Below are 21,003 nucleotides of genomic sequence, written 5' to 3' on the forward strand. Positions count from 1 at the left end.
TAAAATGACAGGTGTTTCAGTTATTTTGTCCAACCCCTGTATATATATATATATATATATAAATATATATATATATATATGTTGTTATATAAACAGTAAATAAGTTGTTATAACGCCGCTTTAGTCTGCTGAAGAGAGAAAGCATTCATGCGCGCGCGTGAGTGAGTGTGCGCGTGTGTGTGTCACGGACCGCGTTAGCTCCGCCCCCTTTCACCCTATTATTCATACATGTTTAAATAAGCACACGTGTTAGTGCGCATACTCGTTCACACTTGGCAATGGTTTCGGTAAGGGGTCAGAGCGGAAAAAAACTGACCGCCGGCTAACGACGTTATAAATACAACTGGAAACTAAAGCGCGTCTTATAATAATTGACACAGTTTTAATGCGCATTCAAACTCCAAGAGCGGCTCCATAAACTTCTGAACGACTGCCTCCATCAGGTAGTTCTCATTATTCTGTCGCTTTGTGTCTGTAAGTGCTCGCAGTTATTTTTGGTAGTTCTTCATGAGCAGGAAACTAGAATCATTCTAAGTTTGGGAAGTAAATAGACAGACTATTGTAGTGTGTGTCTGTGCGGCTAAATGTAGGCTAAAGGGCACAAGGAAGTGTAGTTCCTCACTGCTTCTTCCGCTATTGGAGCTGTTTAGCCTAGATAGATATAGTTATTCATTGTGAATTACTCATTGTTGTGATAAGGTGAATTAAATGTAGTATTATATCTCTGTGTGTGCATATATACTGATTTAAATATTTGATTAATATGCCCAGTATTCCTCACGGTAACAAACCAAAACCCTGTTCCCGCTTTGTGAAATTTGAATAAAATAATAATGGGTCACCATGTTTCCCATTTCTGGCGATATAAAGCTATAATATCAATATACTGAATACAATTATATCGACTATGTAAAATTCTTGTCTTAATGTCATTGTCTTATTGTCCTCATTGTTTCTACACTCACTGTCCATTTTATCAGCTCCACTTACCATATAAAAGCATTTTGTAGTTCAACAATTACTGACTGTAGTCCATCTATCTCTACATACCTTTTTAGCCTGCTTTCACCCTGTTCTTTAATAGTCAGGACCACTACAGAGCAGGTATTATTTAGGTGGTGGATCATTCTCAGCACTGCAGTGACACTGACATGATGGTGGTGTGTTAGTGTGTGTTGTGCTGGTATGAGTGGATCAGGTACAGGAGTTTTTAATCACCGTGTCCACTCACTGTCCACTGTATTAGACACTCTTGCCTAGTTGGTCCACCTTGTAGATGTAAAGTCAGAGACGATCGCTCATCTATTGCTGCATGCAGAGAAACAGATGGACTACATTCAGTAATTGTAGAACTACAAAGTGCTTCTATATGATAAGTGGAGCTGATAAAATGGACAATGTGTGTAGAAACAAGGAGGTGGTTTTAATGATATGGCTGATCGGTGTACAGTATAGTAATACAAAAAGGGTAAAATTAGTTTCTGGAGGGAGCAGGCCTTTAAACATTTGCATTTATAATATTTTATACACAACAAGCCTTACTTGGTCTGTTAAATAAGATAGGATACTGAACTATATAGTCCTATGGTTTTCTCTTAGACCCCCTTGTGTTAAAAAAATTTGACCCCCTTGATACAGGTTATAATAATATTTTGACACTTATAGCAAGGATGGCTAAATGTATCATGATCTGCATCAAAAACTGAATCAGAATCTTTCATAGTCACCATCTATTGATCTATTGACCTTTGCACTTTTGTGGTGGGCAAATCAAATATATATCCAACGTAGGCTATAGGCAGTTTAAAATAGGTCTAGTGAATGTTTGAGTGTGTGATATTGTGCAATTTACTTGTACCGTGTTTCAGGTTGGCTGAACCCTGAGACCCTGGTTGTGTTTAAGAAGTTAATAAAATTGTAATTAAACCATTTTAGTTTTACATCACACTAATGGAATAGGGTACTTGGGTGACACAGTAAATTACAGGGTTCGAATCCATCAGTGCTGTTGAACATGTGATTCATAAAGACATGATTGGTTAAGTCTGGGAGGTGTGGTGGGGGTAACTGACACCCTTTTATTCACTGTGCATACTGCACAGTGATTCAGGAGAAATCCGATCCACCATGACCATGAGCAGTGGTAAAAAACCATGGGGGGAAATGCTGGCAAACAAAAGGAAAATAAAGCTGCTAACATGGGATGATAACTTGCCAAAAATGGCAACACAGAAGCACACAACTCTTAACCTGGGTCAGCTGCCACACAACTTTACCAGCTGCCATGTCACACTCGTTGTCAGTGCTGTAAAGAAAATAGTTCTTCATCCAAAAAATAAAGCTAATAGCATACTGCGATCAGAAAGCGAACTGATAAAACATTAACATTTACATTTTTGGCATTCAGTGGATGCTCTTATCCACAGCAACTCACAGGAGTGCTTCCACAAAAGGCTTAAAGGGGGATTAACACACAAGTGTACACATACATCGATCAGCCATAACATTAAAACCCCCTCCTTGTTTCTACACTCACTTTCCATTCTCAGCACTACAATGACACTGACATGGTGATGGTGTGTTAGTGTGTGTTGTGCTGGTATGAGTGGATAAGACACAGCAGCGCTGGTGGAGTTTTTAAACACCTCACTTTCACTGGACTGAGAATAGTCCACCAACCAAATATATCCAGCCAACAGCGTCCTGTGACCGCTGATGAATGTCTAGAGGATGACCAACTCAAACAGCAGCAATAGATAAGCGATCGTCTCTGACTTTACATCTACAAGCTGGACCAACTAGGTGGGAGTGTCTAATAGAGTGGACAGTGAGTGGACACGATATTTAAAAAAAACTCCAGCAGCGCTGCTGTGTCTGATCCACTCATACCAGCACAACACACACTAACACACCACCACCATGTCAGTGTCACTGCAGTGCTGAGAATGATCCACCACCTAAATAATACCTGCTCTGTGGTGGTTCTGTGGGGGTCCTGACCATTGCAGAACAGGGTGAAAGCAGGCTAAAAAAGATATGTAGAGAAAGAGATGGACTACAGTCAGTAATTGTAGAACTTCAAAGTGCTTCTATATGGTAAGTGGAGCTGATAAAAAGGACAGTGAGTGTAAATCAGGGAGGTGGTTTTAATGTTATGGCTGATCTGTGTGTAGTTTATGCTAACATGGTGTGTGTGTGTGCATAAAATAGACCAAGCTTAAACTAATACCTTGTGATAATTTGTAATACATTTTTTAGATGTTGTAAATTATAACATTTTCTCGATCAGTTGGCTCTGCCTTCAGGTTTGATCTCATCAGCATGTATCAAGTGAGTTCAAAAAACAATTTATGGTGTATTGTGGAATATTAATGAGTTAAGTATGCATCATGAATATCATACTGACCTTGAGTATATCAGCATACCCTAGATAAAGGCGTAGACATAATGTACAAAAGGGAAGATATAATGTTCATTAACCAAACACACAGGTATACGTTTTACTGGAAGGATACAGACACAGAATGTTAAATGTGGCAATTGGGTACTACTTGGATACTGGATAATTGTACGGATATAAATTAATCTTCAGTAAACTACCAAATGGTTTTGACAGCTTAGCTGACAGATTAGCTAGGGATGTAAAGTATTAACTGGTTTACTGATAATTGGTAAACATGACAAAAAAGTCATGTTTGGATTAATCACCCAGTTTGATGTCAGAAAATTCAGCATCTGTTCTGGCTTTATTATTGTTATCATTTAGTCACCATTATGAACTCACTTAATAGCCACAATAACACAGTATTTTTCCTCAGTTAATGTGTCGTCTGTGGTTATGCACTAAAATGGCAAACAACTGAATTGGAGTCCAAAATATGCAGCCTTGGATGCATCTCTAAAACCACAGACTTCCAGGGCACTGAGGAATTCGGTTGGCAAGCAACATGTGCCGCTAAAGAGCTACATTACGTAAACAACATTTTATGGAAATTTTTAGGTCCAGTGTCAAAGATTTTTTTTCTGAGACCTAGTGGAAATAACAAGCTGGGCTTTCAGAGTGTGGTGTCAAGAGGTGCTAAAATAGACACGTGCTTTGTTCACCCTTACCCAGCATGCACTGAATTCATGCAGACTAAAGTTAATGTTACCTATACGTGTAATGTAGCAGCTGGAACTATATTTTTACAATGTTACTTGAACTTTGGCCTGGTATTTCGAAGCAAAAGAAATAAAGGTAACTCAACAACTAAAATGACCCACTTTGCAACAAATGGTTCAGAAATCTGAAACAGCCAGTAACATACTACGTATGCTGGGACCTGAGTCCCAGAGTGATTTTCTACTCTGTGTTAGGTTTTCATATAAAGTACAGACAGTGAAACAATTGTACCTTTTCACAGTGATATGGAGATGCATTATGTTCCAGAGGTGCAGTTCAAATTGTCTTATTCAGACTCAGGAGTTATCAAGAAGCCCAGTACACAAAAGGAAAGAGGCCAGTGGTCAAGTAAAATTGAATTTCTCTTGGCTGTTGCTGGACAGATCATCGGCCTAGGAAATGTGTGGAGGTTTCCATACCTGTGTTACAAAAATGGAGGAGGTAAGTGTACAGAATACATTTTAAATAAAATAAAGTATGGATTACGGAATAGAAACGGTTGATTCTTTAGTGTATAATACTAAGCAGTACTTTGTTAATGTACTCAGAGTTAGCTGTATGGATAAAATAAATTGTCACCTTAAATCATTTGTGTTTTAAATGGGTCTAAAATTATTACTTTGTCCTTCAGGGGTGTTCTTTATTCCATATCTGGTTTTCCTGTTTGCCTGTGGCATTCCACTGTTCCTTCTGGAGATATCTTTGGGTCAGTACACCAGTCAGGGTAGCATCACCTGTTGGAGAAGAATCTGCCCTCTGTTTCAAGGTAAGCTTTTACCCTTTGGACACTTGTACACTTAAGTCTGTACTAAAAACATTAAAATGTTTACAAAAAGAAAAGTAAACAGCTGTTTTTAGTCAGTCTGATCTATTGATAATTGATGTATTACAAGTTAATTATTAATGAACACCACATGTATTAAACATACATCCTGACTTTACCCAGTCACCTATAATGGTGACTTGATGGCAGACACACACATTTAACCTCAGCACTGGAAAATGTACAGTATTCTCAGTTACTGATATTGATGTTACTGCTCAACACAGAATTGTCTACATTTTAATTGCATGTTTATTCATTTCTTTTTAATAACCCCTTCATCCTGATTAGGGTCACATTGTGTCCGGTTAGTGTATAACCAAAAACACTGCTCAATACACTCTGGACTCTTACACACTTAGTCACACATATGAACAATTTAGAGTAGCCATTGCAGCTACTGAAATGTTTTCAGAGAATTAAAGAAATCAGGGTACCTGGAGGAATCCCAGTTGTACACAGGGAGCTGTCAAAACACAGTTACCAGGATCCTGGCACTGTTCCGCACCCTCTGTATCTGGTGTGTCACCATTTACAATTTATGGCATTTAACCGGCACTTTTATCTCAAATGAAGCTACTATTGCACTTTATCACCTTACTGCACCTTAAGTACCATACTAGTCAAATCCTAATCCTAAAATCCCACAATATAGGCTTCTTTTTACTATTGTTAGTAATATTGATAGTTAGAAGCATACTTGTAAACAGATTATTGTATAAACTGAAGCAAAAAACTGTAAGTATAAGAGTGTATTACAGTATTTATACTGACTATAAGTATCAGAATTTTGTAAGTATAATTTCACTTTAATTAATTTAAGTAATTTAATTTCACTAGATCACATGCAGAACTGCAGCAATGTTTGGGCTAGCAGTATACATGAAATTGGTTATGGAATAGCAGCTAATTGCTAGGGTGAGAAAGCAGCTAATTGCTAAATGGACTGTTGGTTTGTTCAATTTTTAAGCCAATTTCTTTACAGAAGTAGATATATTATATCTTCTTGATACTATATTTCTTGCCTTTCAAGGAAAGAAATTAAATTTTGGTTTAATTTATATAGTTACATGTGTTAGAAATTTGACCTGACGTCAAGATTGTTTTATTTTCTTCTGTAGGACTGGGCTATGGGTCTCAGGTGGTTGTTTTGTATTCCAGCATCTACTATATAATTATTCTTGCCTGGGCATTCTTCTATCTCTTTTCCTCATTTACGTCTGAGCTACCATGGGCTAGCTGCAGTAATCCCTGGAACACAGGTTTGTGATAGAAGTAACATACAATTACAAGTTTGTAAACTCAATGGGCATATGTTCATCTTATTCATATTATCCATTCATATCATGTCATGTTTTCTTTAAATGTAAAACGATTGTGCATTATTGTGCTGAGAATATTTGAACCTTCGGGCTAATGGCTTCTCCAACATTCAGAGTTATCCCATTTAATTATATTGCTCTAATATGTCCTGTAAAATGAGTCTACGTTTGCTCTTCTTTTTATCCTTGTTTGACCATGCTTTGATCAAATTGTATATATGCATGGCCCTTGGAAAATAGAAGAAATTACAGTGCTGATGCACTTAGGAATGGGCACCCTGCAACCATATACAACTTGCAGTGCTAAAAGATTATTATATATTACATGAATAAGGATCAGACATGTGGCTATATATCACATGTTTTAACTAGTAAAAGTAAAGATTTGCAATTAATGTATTACAAAACAAATATATACAATAACCCTTTCTCCTATACAGAAACCTGTGTTGAATTTGACAGGTTGGACAAGAACTTAAGCATGCCAGAGAATGTCACTTCACCTGTCAGAGAGTTCTGGGAGTGAGTTTTCTTTTCTTGGAAATTCACAAAAATATTTGATTATTATGTGTGCCCGATCACACCTGACCAAAACTGTCATGTGTTTTCCAGGAGGAGAGTGCTAAATATCACAGGCAGTGTATATGAGATGGGCAATGTTAGGTGGGAGCTGGCTCTGTGTCTTCTCCTGGCCTGGATCATCTGCTACTTCTGTGTGTGGAAGGGAGTGAAATCCACAGGCAAGGTGTGAACTTTATGCCATTGAAAGGATTAATGATGGATTATGTAACTGCTAAAGGTCTTGTTTTACCATTTCATATCAAGCTGTTTTTCTTGGATTTGACAATGAAAGAGCTTTTTGTTTTACAGGTGGTTTATTTTACTGCTACCTTTCCTTATGTGATGTTGGCGATTCTGCTGGTGCGCGGACTGACCCTGCCTGGGGCTGCAGACGGCATCATTTTTTACCTTTACCCAGATCCTTCACGGCTTACAGACCCACAGGTAGAAATGTGTAGACAGGACTTTTATTGAAGACATTCTAATAGACAAGTACATTCTGCCTGAAAACACAAAATAATACCTTTCCTGTCTTTATGTAACACTTTCAATATTCATTCAAATTTATAGGTGAAAAGTTACTTAAATGTTTGTTTATTAGGATTTTAACGTCATGTTTTACACTTTGGTTACATTCACGACAGAAACGGTAGTTAGTCATTACACAAGGTTCATCAGTTCACAAGGTTATATCGAACACAGTCTTGGACAATTTAGTATCTCCAATTCACATCACTTGCATGTCTTTGGACTGTGGGAGGAAACTGGAGCACCCGAAGTAAACCCACGCAGACACAGGGAGAACATGCAAACTCCACGCAGAAAGGACCCGGACCGCCCCACCTGGGGATCGAACCCAGGACCTTCTTGCTGTGAGGCGACAGTGCTACCCACTAAGCCACCGTGCCACCCTACTTAAAAGTAGTATTTCATAGACGTATGTCATAACTGGTAGAACCTTTTTAGCAGCAATAAGGTGTTAGTTAGGGGTATTATTTAGGATTTTGGACCACTCTGGGATTTCTTACATAAATATCTCTTTCTGAGGTTTTAGAGTTTTTTTAATAGCCTGCTGCATCTCAGTTGGTTTAATGTCTGAACTTGGCCCTTCAAAAACACAGACATTTTTCTTATTTAAGGTCTATGAGTCAATAATTTATCTTTCTTCCTATTATAAATAATACATAAATATCAGGAGTATATCCTATGATGTAGGAAAAATACATTTGAAAAAACAGTTTCTCTTGTTTCAGTTCCATTATAGAGAAAAGCCAGTGGCTCTTTAATTCCATTTCACAACTTCACTGCACACAAACACTAACATGTGTGGCTCCAATGATAAACAGCCAGCCTCTGATTTTTCCAAAAATTTACTCCAAAGTACAAAGTATGGGGTTAAAAAGTTACAAATTGGGTAATATTAAAACCTCTGTGTAGCATTGCATTCACTAGAGACCCGTTCACAGTTAAACTCTTCTGTTGTTGTTCACTTGTGTGTTTTGTTTAGTGTCTTGTTGCAGCATCCAGCCTTTTTCAGTTTTTTTGTAAGGCCTTACTACTTCATTGTATAATAAACTAGTAATTAATTCTATCTTCAATGATTGCAAGATGTCTTAAAGGGCAGCAATCCAGCCTAAATCCCTAATGCCTTTTCTACCCTGTTACACATGCCTTTTTTCCTCATACATAGATTTTGTCTTATGTTTGTACAGAACATGTTTGTTTATTCAGTATCTGCAGCAGTTTTTTTAATAAAGAGAGAGATATACAAATTGGTATTGCTCAGTATAAGTACATGGCAATAAAAGTTAGTTTCTTTTTTTCAGTACTCTTGCTAGAGTGAAAATATAAACAAACAGTTCTAGAGATTTCTGCAATATATGTTCTATAAAAAAGTAAAGTACAACTGATTGGGTGTTATGGGTGTAGTTGGAATTTATCTGTTATTAGGACTTGAATCAATATCAGACCATATTTTATGTGCAAAAACAAGTTTTACTGCTATTGTAATTGAACATAACTGGTTGTTTGGATCACTATAATGTATTTGGATCACTAGACAGTTTATTGCTCTTCAATTCACAGTGAGAACTGAGAACTCTTTCTTTCTCTCATGTAGGTGTGGATGGATGCTGGAACACAGATTTTTTACTCCTACGCACTCTGCATTGGCTGCCTTACTGCTCTGGGGAGCTACAATAAGTACAACAACAACTGTTATAAGTGAGTACACCAAACTGATATATATTCACAGTGCACGTGTATTCTCAAAGTACTTCTGCCATGCTTTACAACAATGAAATAAACAACACAGTTTGCATTGAATATGCAGGATTCAATACTATTTTACCCTCTTCTCTGCAGAGACTGTGTGTATCTGTGCCTATTAAACAGTGGGACAAGCTTTGTGGCTGGCTTTGCCATTTTCTCAGTGCTGGGTTTCATGGCCTATGAACAAGGGGCAGACATCTCAACAGTGGCAGAATCAGGTGACTAGAGATTTACCCTATTAGTCAAGTTTCAACCAGAACAGATATACACTAAATCTGATGCATCATTCAATACAATATTGCATGTTTTAACAGGTCCAGGTTTGGCTTTTATTGCATACCCCAGAGCAGTCTCAATGATGCCTGTTCCACAACTTTGGGCCATTTGTTTCTTCCTTATGATCATTTTGCTGGGCCTGGACAGTGAGGTCAGTGCAAATGCAGTGTATTACTTTATTAATATTTATAATTACATGACTTTAGTGTGTGTAATAGTTTAGTGATCTGGCTGTGAAAATCATATAGGAGACATTAAGTTTAATTTTAGTAAAAAAAATTCTTAATTTTGGTGTTTTATGTTATTTAGCCACGTAAAAGGTTTGACTCCAGAAAACTGTATTTACATAGCTCAAACAGTAAAGACACAATTTCCATATCATAATGTTAACAGTAGTAAAGAACCTGTTATTTCAGGTAAATTCATTACTAAATGAGTCTGCAAATGTATTACTTACATATCATAAAAATTATTTAGTAAATCATTTTTACTACATAATTACGACAGTTTGGATATGGCAGAGAAAAGACTAAATTAGCAGTAAAGACGTGTTTGCTGCAGGCACTGCCCGCTAGATGGCGCCCAGCCGACTGATGGCGACGCCGAGTTTAGAATCTCAGCACTGGTGTGCTAGCGGAATATCCTGCTGCGCCACCTGGGCGCCTAATTTTTGATTTTTATAATTATAGTGTAATTATTTTTATAGGTATTGTGATTGGAAAATATACACATTATATTTGAGCATAGCAAATGTTTAACGATACAACTTACTATTATTATATTATATTATTATTATTATACCTATATCTTGTTTCCTGTACTCTTCTTTACAGTTTGTGTGTTTGGAGGGACTGATGACAGCCATAACTGACATGTATCCTTCTTTCTTTCTCTTTGGTCATCGCCGTAAAGTGTTTCTGCTGTTCATCTGTATTGTGAGTTTCCTCATTGGCCTGGTCATGGTAACTGAGGTGATTATGCTTTTTTTTTAAACCTTCACTGCTTCACAACTTGCACATTATATTATCTTTGTAAAATGTTAAGTTTCTGTTGCAGAAAAAAATAATCTGCTCACACTGAACAATTACTAAAAACTAAAAATTCTAAATGTAGTCTTAAAATATGTGTGTAGATACTAAGGTCAACATGTGAGTGTTAGCACTTGTTTCTGTACTTTAAAACAATTTCAGAAATGTTACATAATCTAAAGTAGTTTTCAAAAACTGTAATTCCTGAGCTAGGACCTCATATTCTTACTGTTGTTTTTTGTTCTACAGGGCGGCTTGTATATCTTTCAGTTGTTTGATTACTATTCATGCAGTGGGATGGCACTTCTTCTGTTTGCCATTTTGCAGTCAGTGTGTATAGGGTGGGTGTATGGTAAGTACATGAGACATTTACAGTTTTATGATTGAGGTCAGTTTTGGGGTTTTATTCATTGCTTTACTTGTTTGTGTCCAAATAAATTGTAAAGAATGTTACTTATTTGTAACATTGGAGGCAGCTTTGTAAGAAAGATGCCTTTGTTCCTATTTTTAGTCTTGATTGTTGACAGTGACACCTGTGTAACAGCAGCTTCTGATTTATTTTTCTATGATTTGCTTTTTTACACCACTATATTAATATGCTCAAAATTAGTCAAAATTATCTAAATTCCTCCTGGTTTATTCAAGTCGACCCTTTCTGTGCCACTGACACATTTCTTGCAGCTTTCATAGGTCATACTGACATTCTTTTGCAGTAACATGGGGGCTTTTTTTAATCTCTGTCCTGATGAGAATGCTAAGGTCTCTACAAAATTGTCCTCTTTATTTTACGATTAAGCAGGTTTGCTTCTGCGCTATTGAAACTCCCATATAAAACTCCCAGTGGTCTCTCTAGTAGTCTTTAAGGTCTTGGAATTCCCAGTGCCTTTTTGGTACAATAAAACGATCTCCTCACACAGCTTTTGTGATGGCTCTTTAGTTTTCACCCTGGTCGCAACACACCTTGAACACTTGAATCTCTGGATGGGGTTTGAACATCATCACAGCACTAAAGCAAAGGGTTGTTATTAAGTTCCCAGTGTTTTAATCATGTTGTAAGTTAACAATGAGTCATACAAACTAGCAGTAGGTTTAAAGATCAGCAATATTATGTAGAGGTAGAATTGTGACATGGCAGTATTAACAAAACATCCTGCTACTCTACAAGCATATGTCATTTATTTTCTTTTTTTCAATTGTTGTACCATTTAACTGAAAAAGACTAAAGCCTAGCTTTCTTTGGGGGATTGTATAAGTGTAAGACTAAAACTTTTGACCTGTAAACTAGATAGTACCTGTTCACCATGGTGGTTTTGTCCATAATGCAGAAAAATTGTTGTCTAGCATTTGTTTGTAAAACATTAATGATGACGATAATATTATGTAGAAGTAAAAGGAGAAGCTTGTTCCTCATTTGCTGTCACAGCAACCTATTAAGTTTGCTGTCATGATTAACTTCTGTTCAACTGCATAAGCCCTAATCAGGTCAGGCCCTAATCAGCAACATGTTATAACCAGATAAAGCATTCCACAAGCTTGTTTATGAAGCATTTAAATCTGGCATCACTTTAGCTAGGGGGCCTAGCCCAATACATGAAAGCATTCCTATTTTAGCAATTCGACAGCTTCTATTATGCACCGAGGCATACGCGGTTCAGAGAACCCCATTCACAATAAGATGCAGCTTATTAGAAAGGCTCTAGTAGGGCAGAAAAGGTGCTAAATCACATGGCTTTGCACATAATGTAACACCCAGGTCTCCAATGGGTGTGCCTTAATCCTTTAATGCAGAGCTGTTTTGGCAACCATAGATATACAATGAATAAAAATGATGTAATGATGTAAAAAAAAAAAAAAAAAAAAAAAAAAAAAAAAATGACCAAAATAAATAAATTCAGATGCAATTCAATTCCAAAAAAACCTGAAATCATTTAGAGGGAAAAAAAATAAATAATAAGGTTGCATAAGTGTGCACACCCTCTAATAATCAGGGATGTGGTTGTGTTCAGAATTAACCAACCACCTTCAAACTCATATTAAATTTTAATTCGTATACATCTGCCTCAATTAAAGTGGCAGGTGTAGCCTAGCGGTCAAGGTACTAGACTAGTAATCAGATTCACTGGTTCAAGTCCCTCCACTGCCGGCTGTTACTGTTGGGCCCTTGAGCAAGGCCCTTAAACTTTAATTGCTTAGACTGTATACTGTCACAGTATTGTAAGTCACTTTGGATAAAAGTGTCTGCAAAATGCCGTAAATGTAATGTAAATGTAAGTGATTAACCCCATGTAAGGTTAATTTCCACAGTGAAGCATGGTGGTGACAGCATTATGCTTTGGGGCTGTTTTTCTTCAGCTTGAACTGATTATTAATCACATAAACATAAATTATGCTTATGTCAACTGAACATACTAATCAATAATGACTTTTTCTTCTTCTTAGGTGCAAACCGCTTGTATGATAATATCGAGGACATGATTGGCTATCGGCCAGTGTGCTTAATAAAGTATTGCTGGAAGTACATCACTCCACTAGTCTGCACAGTGAGTACCTGTAGAACTGAAAGTCTGGGTTGACAATTTAGTCACTGTTTTAGCAATACGTATGCTACTAAATATTTAAAACTCAGTTTAGTTTGTAGAATTGAGATTTTATTGAGATATATTCTACCTTTCTCTTTAGGGCACGTTTGTTTTTTCTCTGGTGAAGTTCACGCCACTGAAGTTTAACAATACAATTGAATACCCCTGGTGGGGCTACGCTATTGGTTGGTGGTTCACTCTTTCTTCAACTCTATTGGTTCCTCTTTGGATGATCTATGCTCTTCTCACCACTAGTGGATCATTGAAACAGGTACATTTTATTCCTGACTGGATTTCTTTATTGCTAGTTATAATGGTTAATAACATCTAAACTTGTTGTTGTTTTTTAGAGGTTACGTGTTCTCTGCACTCCTTCCAATGAGCTTCCGTGACAGAGGTAAACCCTGTACAACTCAAAGCTCTTAATGCATTTTACTCTACACCGATGGGAAGATGTTGTTGAAGCACACAGGACTAAACCATAGATTTCATACAAGTGCACTTTTACATAGCCCTTTGGGCTTCTCTCGAATGGCCAGTAATGCATCAGTAGCTATAAACACAGTTAGATTAGAATTGGAGTTAAAGGGATAGAAATCTAAGCACAGAAGACCTACATTATTGAGACTACTTGAAAGAAGAAAGGGATTGCATTGCAAGTGGCGCATTGGTGCTAGCTTTTAGGATCAAAGGACAACAAACTAACTTCAAAAAAGAACTCATAAAAGCATTTCTGAAATGACTAGCCTAAAAAAACTAACAGATTTCAACAAAGAGGAAGGAAGAAGAAAGAAGTCAAAAGTCTGAGCAGCATTCAGCATTTTTAAAGTGTTTTGTTTCCTTTTTCCACCCACATAACCGCCAGGTCAACATGAACTGTAACTGGGCAGCTAGAATACAAGGCACAAAAATCTAGTGTTCCTTGTACTGCCAAATGAACAGATAACAAATTACTTTAAACTTCAAACTATACCACTTCATAACCATGCCATAATTGTCATAAGAGATGATGCCATGTTGTCATAACAGGTTATATTCACTTTTATTACAAAGTGACATTTTGATTTTATTTGGAGGCTAAAAATAAATGATTTTATGAATTAAATTATTATGATGCTTCATCAAAGTTTCAGATAAAAATGCTAAACAGTGATAAGGCACAGCAGATCACAGTTTGCTACTCCTCTATAATGCAGTTTTTCTTTATCAGACATAGCTTAAGAACAGCTAAGCTATATAAGTGTGAAAAAGACAGACCCACAAAAACGTCTTGATGTGACAGTCAGAAGTATCCTAAATGCAGGTGATCATAATTTAAAAATTGTTTTCAATTATTTTTTAAGTATAGCAAATTTGTTTTTGTGTTCACTTGCATTAATATAAAATACAGCCTGTTTAGGTGTTTTACACTCACTACTAACAGGTGTACAAGTCTTGGCCGCTGATTTGCATGTGAACTTGCCTCATGCAGGTGAAAAGAGGCAGTCGGTACTGCTCACGTGTCGGAGGGGGTTTGTGTCAGTTTGCGAAGCTCCTTAGTCAGCAGTGGAGGGTTGTATCGGTAGAGGTGAAGTGTAACGCATCCAGGGAAATTGGATACGACTAGATTAGGGGAGAAAATGGGGGGGGGGTTGTCGTAGGAAGTTATGCTTCCAAATTTGTGGCTTCCAAACAGTAGGTCGAGCGTTTTTAGTGGCCTGAACAGAGCCTTGATCATAATCCCATTGTACACCTTTGTACAGGCTTCATCATCCAGTGGACATGTTGAAACACACTTGGAGGTCCCTACCACAAATAAAACCCTTTTGGTTTAAAGGATTTTATCTAGTGTTCATATTGCTCTAGATTTTTGTCATTCAGTTAGCCATGTTTTTAACCTTTTTAACATATTAGGTACTATCTGATTTTGTAAACTAACCCAGCCGTGTTTGGGATGTCTCTTGGCCTTGTTACTGTACCACAAAGGTCTATTTGTGATATTAATATTGCACAATACTTGCCCACAATGTGTTCAGACATACCAAAATACCAAAAGCATTCTTGTGTTATGTTGTTTGTTGTGCTGGGCACTTGGGTAAATTAGGAAAGAATAATTTTAAAGCTGCCTTGTTTTGCATTATGTCAGAACTTTGTTTATCACCATGCAACACTATTTACAATTTATATTAAGTTTTATATTAATTTTATAATAACTGTCATAAGATATGTTAAGATCATCCATTACCCTTAAAGCATTAAAGATATGTTGACTTAAATCATAATAATGTTATACAGCAATTGTTTATTTCTAGCTTTAGCCTAATGGCACCCAGTCCATCACATGGCATCACAAGGGACTGTAGTAGCCTAGTAGTTAGTAATTTGGGCTATCAATTGAAAGGTTGTGGGTTCAAATTCTAACTCTGCTATGCAGCCACTGTTGGGCCCTTGAGCAAGGCCCTTATCCCTGTCCAGTGCAATGGCTGCCCCTGCACTCTGACCCTGACTTCCAAACAAGCTGGAATATGTACAAGCATGTGTATATGTATATATGACAAATAAAGGCATTTTATCACACCCATTTCCTCACTCACATCTAGGGGCAATCCTACTATTTGCTGCCATGACAGATTAGAGTTAGCATATGTACTTAGCATATGATTGGTAGGTGTTTTGTCTTTAATGCCTACTCATGACAGGAGAACAGCATCTTAAGTAATGATAATAATCACTAGTGGAGCTCTAGTCAGCATTTCTATCATTACAACAGCACATCCAACTGTCATAATTATAATCTTTAAATGATGTGTGAGTTGCTTTATGAGATCAGAGCATTTGTAACATTTATGGAATTATGCATTATAAGAAGGCACTAAGCAAAAGTTATTTGTGATGTAAGCTGTCATGTTGGCAGGGATTTCCCCAGTCTCTGTTTACTGTTCTTTGCCTGTCTGCATTGGTTTCCTACCACTTGCCAAAATAACAGCAGTAGGAGTTCTGGCTCCTTTAAATTTCTCTTTATCATGATGATGTGGCTGCTGGAGAATTGTAACAAAGGTTAATCATATTAATATTGTCATGGCAACTCAGGGTGGTGTAAGACATCATACGTGAGATGTTTATGACATGGTTATGTCAGTGTTATGTTATGACAGTTAGTGAAGTGGTACTGACTTCTTTCTGAAAATAAAAACTGACAAATAACGTAGAGAAAGATGCAGAGAGTATGGGGCATATTATTAAGTTTTCATTAGTAAAAACACTATTTGTACTTCTTAATAAAAAATTGTACGTTGTAAATCATCATCTTGTCAACTAACTTATTAGCATTCTTTAACATTGTCTCTTAAAGATATGCAATCTGCAAAGCAGGCTTTGTAAGTTAAGACCTTTAATGGCCAATATGAGTAAATTTTAAGCCAAATTAAGTACATAGAGTATGTTTTGTAATAATAACTTTACATCTGTTAAAGTTAAAAACACAAATTGTGGTCAAAAATATGAACTGTAATTTGCAACTGGACAACTATATAAGACCAACAAAAAATAGTTTTTCATCTGATCAGTCAAGAGACTCAAATAATGTATTTTAATACAGTAGTGTCCCTAGTACAGAGGAGGAGTCCGAAGAACAAGAGCTTCATTATCAGACAGCTACTTTACATGCTGCATGTTTTTTGGAGGTTGATAAAAACTAGGCTGTATGGAAAAATGCATGTGAACATAAAAGCATTCACACAGATGGAACAAATGTGACAATCAAAACATTCTGAACCGTGTTGCTGTACAGCACCAACATGCCTCCACTGGTCCAAGATTTGTTTTGTATGAATGTTTTGTGACTGTTTTCCTTGTGATTTGTTTTCTTTGTGATTTGAGGCATGTAAAATGTTAAAAGAGGCTTGTTTTTCACTGCCTCATTGTGATTTCTGTCAATCAGAAGCTTAGTGAAAATAATATTCCCTGCTGGAATGTCACTGGGAGTGACATTCCAGTCTTCCATTGACAGTGTGTTAATCTGTGCAGTATTTTTCCATGGATGTGGCTCCAAGAAAATCAGTGGTTGACTTCTTGTGTCTCGGATGAAGTATGTCACCCTCCCAGATTGGTAGTTGTTGTTTAATAGGGGCACTCTGTTTTTAAACAGCAGTGACTCAGTTGCAAGAAACTCTGGTAGAAAAAGTGGCATCAGTAAAGGTCATTATTTTCACTGGCTAGGAAAACAACTTCCTCTGCTTCTTTAAACCATTTGTGAAATTTGCAGAAAATAAATGCACAAAACTAATGTTTTATTACACAGTAAAGTACAGTCATGTTTTATAGTGGCATTCACAAACAGGTCAACATATTTGTAAATAGTAGCCTAAAACTACAGAGAACATAATTAATATGGTTGAGAATTAACATGTTTTACACAGGACTTGATTCTCTTTAACCTCATGACCCAAAAGCAAACCTTAATAAGACATTTTTATGGTACATTGATGTGTTTCTGAGTGGTTTCTTATTCCTACTCCGTTGGTCATTTCGTCCAGTTTTGTAGTCAGTAAAGAAAGACTTGTCTAGATGAAATGTAGAATAAATATACAACCCCAGTTCCAGATTTTTTGGGACAAGAGAAATTTTTTTATAAAAACACAGTAAGCAATCTTTGACCTAGCCTTGTTCGTAAACACATTTTGTTAATTCTCCTTTTTAAACACAACCTGACAGCATCACATGTTAGACATTTTCCCAAATGTGTTGTAGGTGTCAAATTAGGATGGTTGATAGTTTTTGTTTTCAATTCACTGTAAATTCAGGTTACAGCTTTAATGGAATTGGGTTTGTATATTGTTATAGAATAACAACTAGGAATGTTGTAACATTCATTTAATTACTGTTTTATTTGGAATCTTTACAATACAGTGTATTGATGTAAAACTTTTAAATATTATGTAATTAGAACTTGTAATAAGTTTAACATAATTTGCAATGCAAATCATAATTTGTAATAAAGCACATTATGCTAAATCTTCCATGTGTGGGATATTTCGCTAATAATTGTTTGTGGGTAGGCATGTTTTTTGATGTAAGGATTAAGAAAAACAGTGGAGGTCTTTACTTGTTTTTCATTCTATGTGACTATCATCTCTAATATACATTCACTGTCCACTCTATTAGACACTCCTACCTAGTTGGTCCACCTTGTAGATGTAAAGTCAGAGATGATCGCTCATCTATTGCTGCTGTTTGAGTTGATCATCTTCTAGACCTTCATCAGTGGTCACAGGATGCTGCCTATGGGGCACAGGTGGCTGGATATATTTTTGGTTGTAGACTATTCTCAGTCCAGCAGTGACAGTGAGGTGTTTAAAAACTCCAGCAGCGCTGCTGTGTCTTATCCACTCATACCAGCACAACACACACTAACACACCACCACCATGTCATTGTCACTGCAGTGCTGAGAATGATCCACCACCCAAATAATACCTGCTCTGTCATGGTCCTGGGAGAGTCCTGACCATTGAAGAACAGCATGAAAGGGGGCTAACAAAGCATGCAGAGAAACAGATGGACAACAGTCAGTAATTGTAGAACTACAAAGTGCTTCTATATGTGAGTGTAGAAACAAGGAGGTGGTTTTAATGTTATGGCTGATCAGTGTATATTTGTAGTGCTTTGATGTTTTTTTCGGATTAGCGAAATGCTGCCACCTACTGACACTGACAGGTCATCTCAGAGGAGTCATGTGACGTTAGAATCTAGCTCATAATGCTTTTGTTATTTGACTTGTCTAACTAAATAATATAACATAAATGAAGGGTAATTCAAGTTTAAAAATGTAGAAGAAGTATAATACTAACATTAAAACATGGTGTTGATGATGTGGAGGTGCTTTGTTATGCCAGGACCTGAACAACTAACTGCTATTGAGGTAATAATATGATCAGTGTTGTTTCAGAGTATGGAGGGTCAGATGTTTATAAAGGTTGGGCAGTAGTATAGTACAAAACGTCAAACGTCTAATACATAAACAAGTTCACATCTGAATAGCTGAAAATAAACAAAATGTACAATTACACAGTAAATTAGTCAAAGTCCTTACTTTAAAACCTACTTTAACCCAAACAGGTATGTTGACTAGAGTTGAACCTACAAGCAGTTAATGCCTAAAAATCCTAAATTTTCTTGATGTGTTATGATGAATATCAAAGTATAGAAAGCATTTAGCTGACTAATGAAATCAGGGTTGGTTTGTGACAGATCCTACACTCACCTATCTGGTACATACTTTAATAGAATATTTTTAAACTACACCTACCACAGAGATGCACATTGTGGATGTACAATAACTGACCATTGAAAACCACTGGATTAAACTGAAGAAACACAAAATAAAAGCATGTTCATATATAAATTAATTCATTTGATACCAGGGGCGGCTCGTTCCTTAGGGCGATGGGGCGACGGACCACCAAAGGACGAAAGGGAAGAAATTTTTCTATTGCAGCTGTGACTGTTCTGGTCTGTCTTGACTCGAAATATCGTAGTCCAATTAGTGTCGAGTTGTGTTCCGTACAGTACCGCCCCTTTTGGGGCGACTTCAGTCTAACTGAAAATCGCCCCGGATTGCTCTCATAGACTCTCATGTTAAGGCTCTTTTTTTTCGAACTGCAGGCGCTGCAATACATTCTGAATGAGTTCCGGGAGGGCTTGCACTTACGTGCTTGTGTCACACGTAACCTGGTGTCGCAATCTCGTCACCATGACTACCATCACCTCAGTTCAGAGCAACTCCATCGTGTAATCAGGATAAAGTAGCAACTTAAGAATTAGAGCCACCCAGACCAAATTTAAACATCAAGTATCTACAAAGGGGGAAAATCATATAAGTTACACGTAAATTACAAGTAAGTAATGTCATTTTTAAATTGTGATTGCACTTATTGTATCTCCCCAATTGTTTAATTGTACTTCTTTATTCATTGCACATCAGCCCCGATGCCAATATTTATTCTGGATCTGCTGCACCTGAAATAAAATGCTATCTGATGAAGACTGAATTAAATTATCAGTGTGAAGGCTTTACTTAATTTTATGATTAATGGTAAAGCTGCTCTCTCTCCATGTTCAAAGTTATTTGTGAGACAAACTGACAGATGACTTAAGATGTTAATTATTTAAGCTTTAATTTACCCATTGAACGGGTCACCTTGGCCATCATCGCAACAATTGCCCCCCAGGAGATTTGGCAGGGACCGCCACTGTTTGATACACTTATTTGTAATCAATTAGTGTACATAAAATGTCAATTCATACATTTGTCTATTGAGTGTATAATACAATGAACACAACTCTTTGCCTTTAGAAAACTTTGAGTACTTTTTAAAATGTCATAACAGACCAAAATGTTTCTGGAGTAAAGAAAATTATCCAGTTACCAGTGAGGTGGGGATATACTTTGCATTTAAGACCCCAAAACTTTCCATTTGGCTGATGTTTAACTCTGGTGATCGTTGACGGGGCTTTAGCTCAAAATACACTATATTGCCAAAAGTATTCGCTCGTCTGCCTTCACACGCATATGAACTTGAGTGACATCCCATTCTTAATCCATAGGGTTTAATATGATGTCGGCCCACCCTTTGCAGCTATAACAGCTTAAACTCTTCTGGGAAGGTTTTCCACAAGGTTTAGGAGTGTGTTTGTGGGAATTTTTGACCATTCCTCCAGATGTACATTTGTAAGGTCAGACACTGATGTTGGACAAGAAGGCCTGGCTCACAGTCTCCACTCTAATTCATCCCAAAGGTGTTCTATCGGGTTCAGGTCAGGACTCTGTGCAGGCCAGTCAAGTTGTTCCACACCAAACTCGCTCATTCATGTCTTTATGGACCTTGCTTTGTGCAAAGTTGGGAGCGTGAAATTGTCCAAAATCTCTTGGTATGCTGAAGCATTAAGAGTTCCTTTCACTGCAACTAAGGGGCCCAACTCCTGAAAAACAACCCCACACCAAAT

General features: G+C 37.0%; 1 protein-coding gene across 1 annotated transcript; it reads left to right on the plus strand.

Annotated features, from left to right (window-relative positions):
* Nucleotides 1–370: 370 nt before the first annotated feature.
* LOC134317155 (sodium- and chloride-dependent GABA transporter 2-like) lies at nt 371–14,092 on the plus strand. Its single transcript, XM_062997887.1, has 15 exons — nt 371–443; nt 4,404–4,603; nt 4,794–4,928; nt 6,107–6,247; nt 6,748–6,829; nt 6,920–7,052; nt 7,178–7,312; nt 8,988–9,091; nt 9,233–9,357; nt 9,454–9,566; nt 10,249–10,386; nt 10,693–10,795; nt 12,883–12,983; nt 13,123–13,293; nt 13,373–14,092. The coding sequence occupies exons 2-15, from the start codon at nt 4,408–4,410 to the stop codon at nt 13,412–13,414; spliced, it is 1,719 nt and encodes a 572-aa protein (XP_062853957.1). The 5' UTR covers nt 371–443; nt 4,404–4,407; the 3' UTR covers nt 13,415–14,092.
* The last annotated feature ends 6,911 nt before the right edge of the window (nt 14,093–21,003 follow it).

The sequence above is a fragment of the Trichomycterus rosablanca genome, chromosome 6, assembly GCF_030014385.1.
Source record: "Trichomycterus rosablanca isolate fTriRos1 chromosome 6, fTriRos1.hap1, whole genome shotgun sequence".
NCBI lineage: Eukaryota > Metazoa > Chordata > Actinopteri > Siluriformes > Trichomycteridae > Trichomycterus > Trichomycterus rosablanca.

Excerpts from the sequence above, each read along its gene's own strand:
- LOC134317155 (XM_062997887.1), top strand. The coding sequence starts at position 4,408 with ATGGAGATGCATTATGTTCCAGAGGTGCAGTTCAAATTGTCTTATTCA. Across the intron at positions 9,567-10,248 it reads TGCTGGGCCTGGACAGTGAG|TTTGTGTGTTTGGAGGGACT; the intron begins GTCAGTGCAAAT and ends TCTTCTTTACAG. Across the intron at positions 13,294-13,372 it reads CTAGTGGATCATTGAAACAG|AGGTTACGTGTTCTCTGCAC; the intron begins GTACATTTTATT and ends GTTGTTTTTTAG.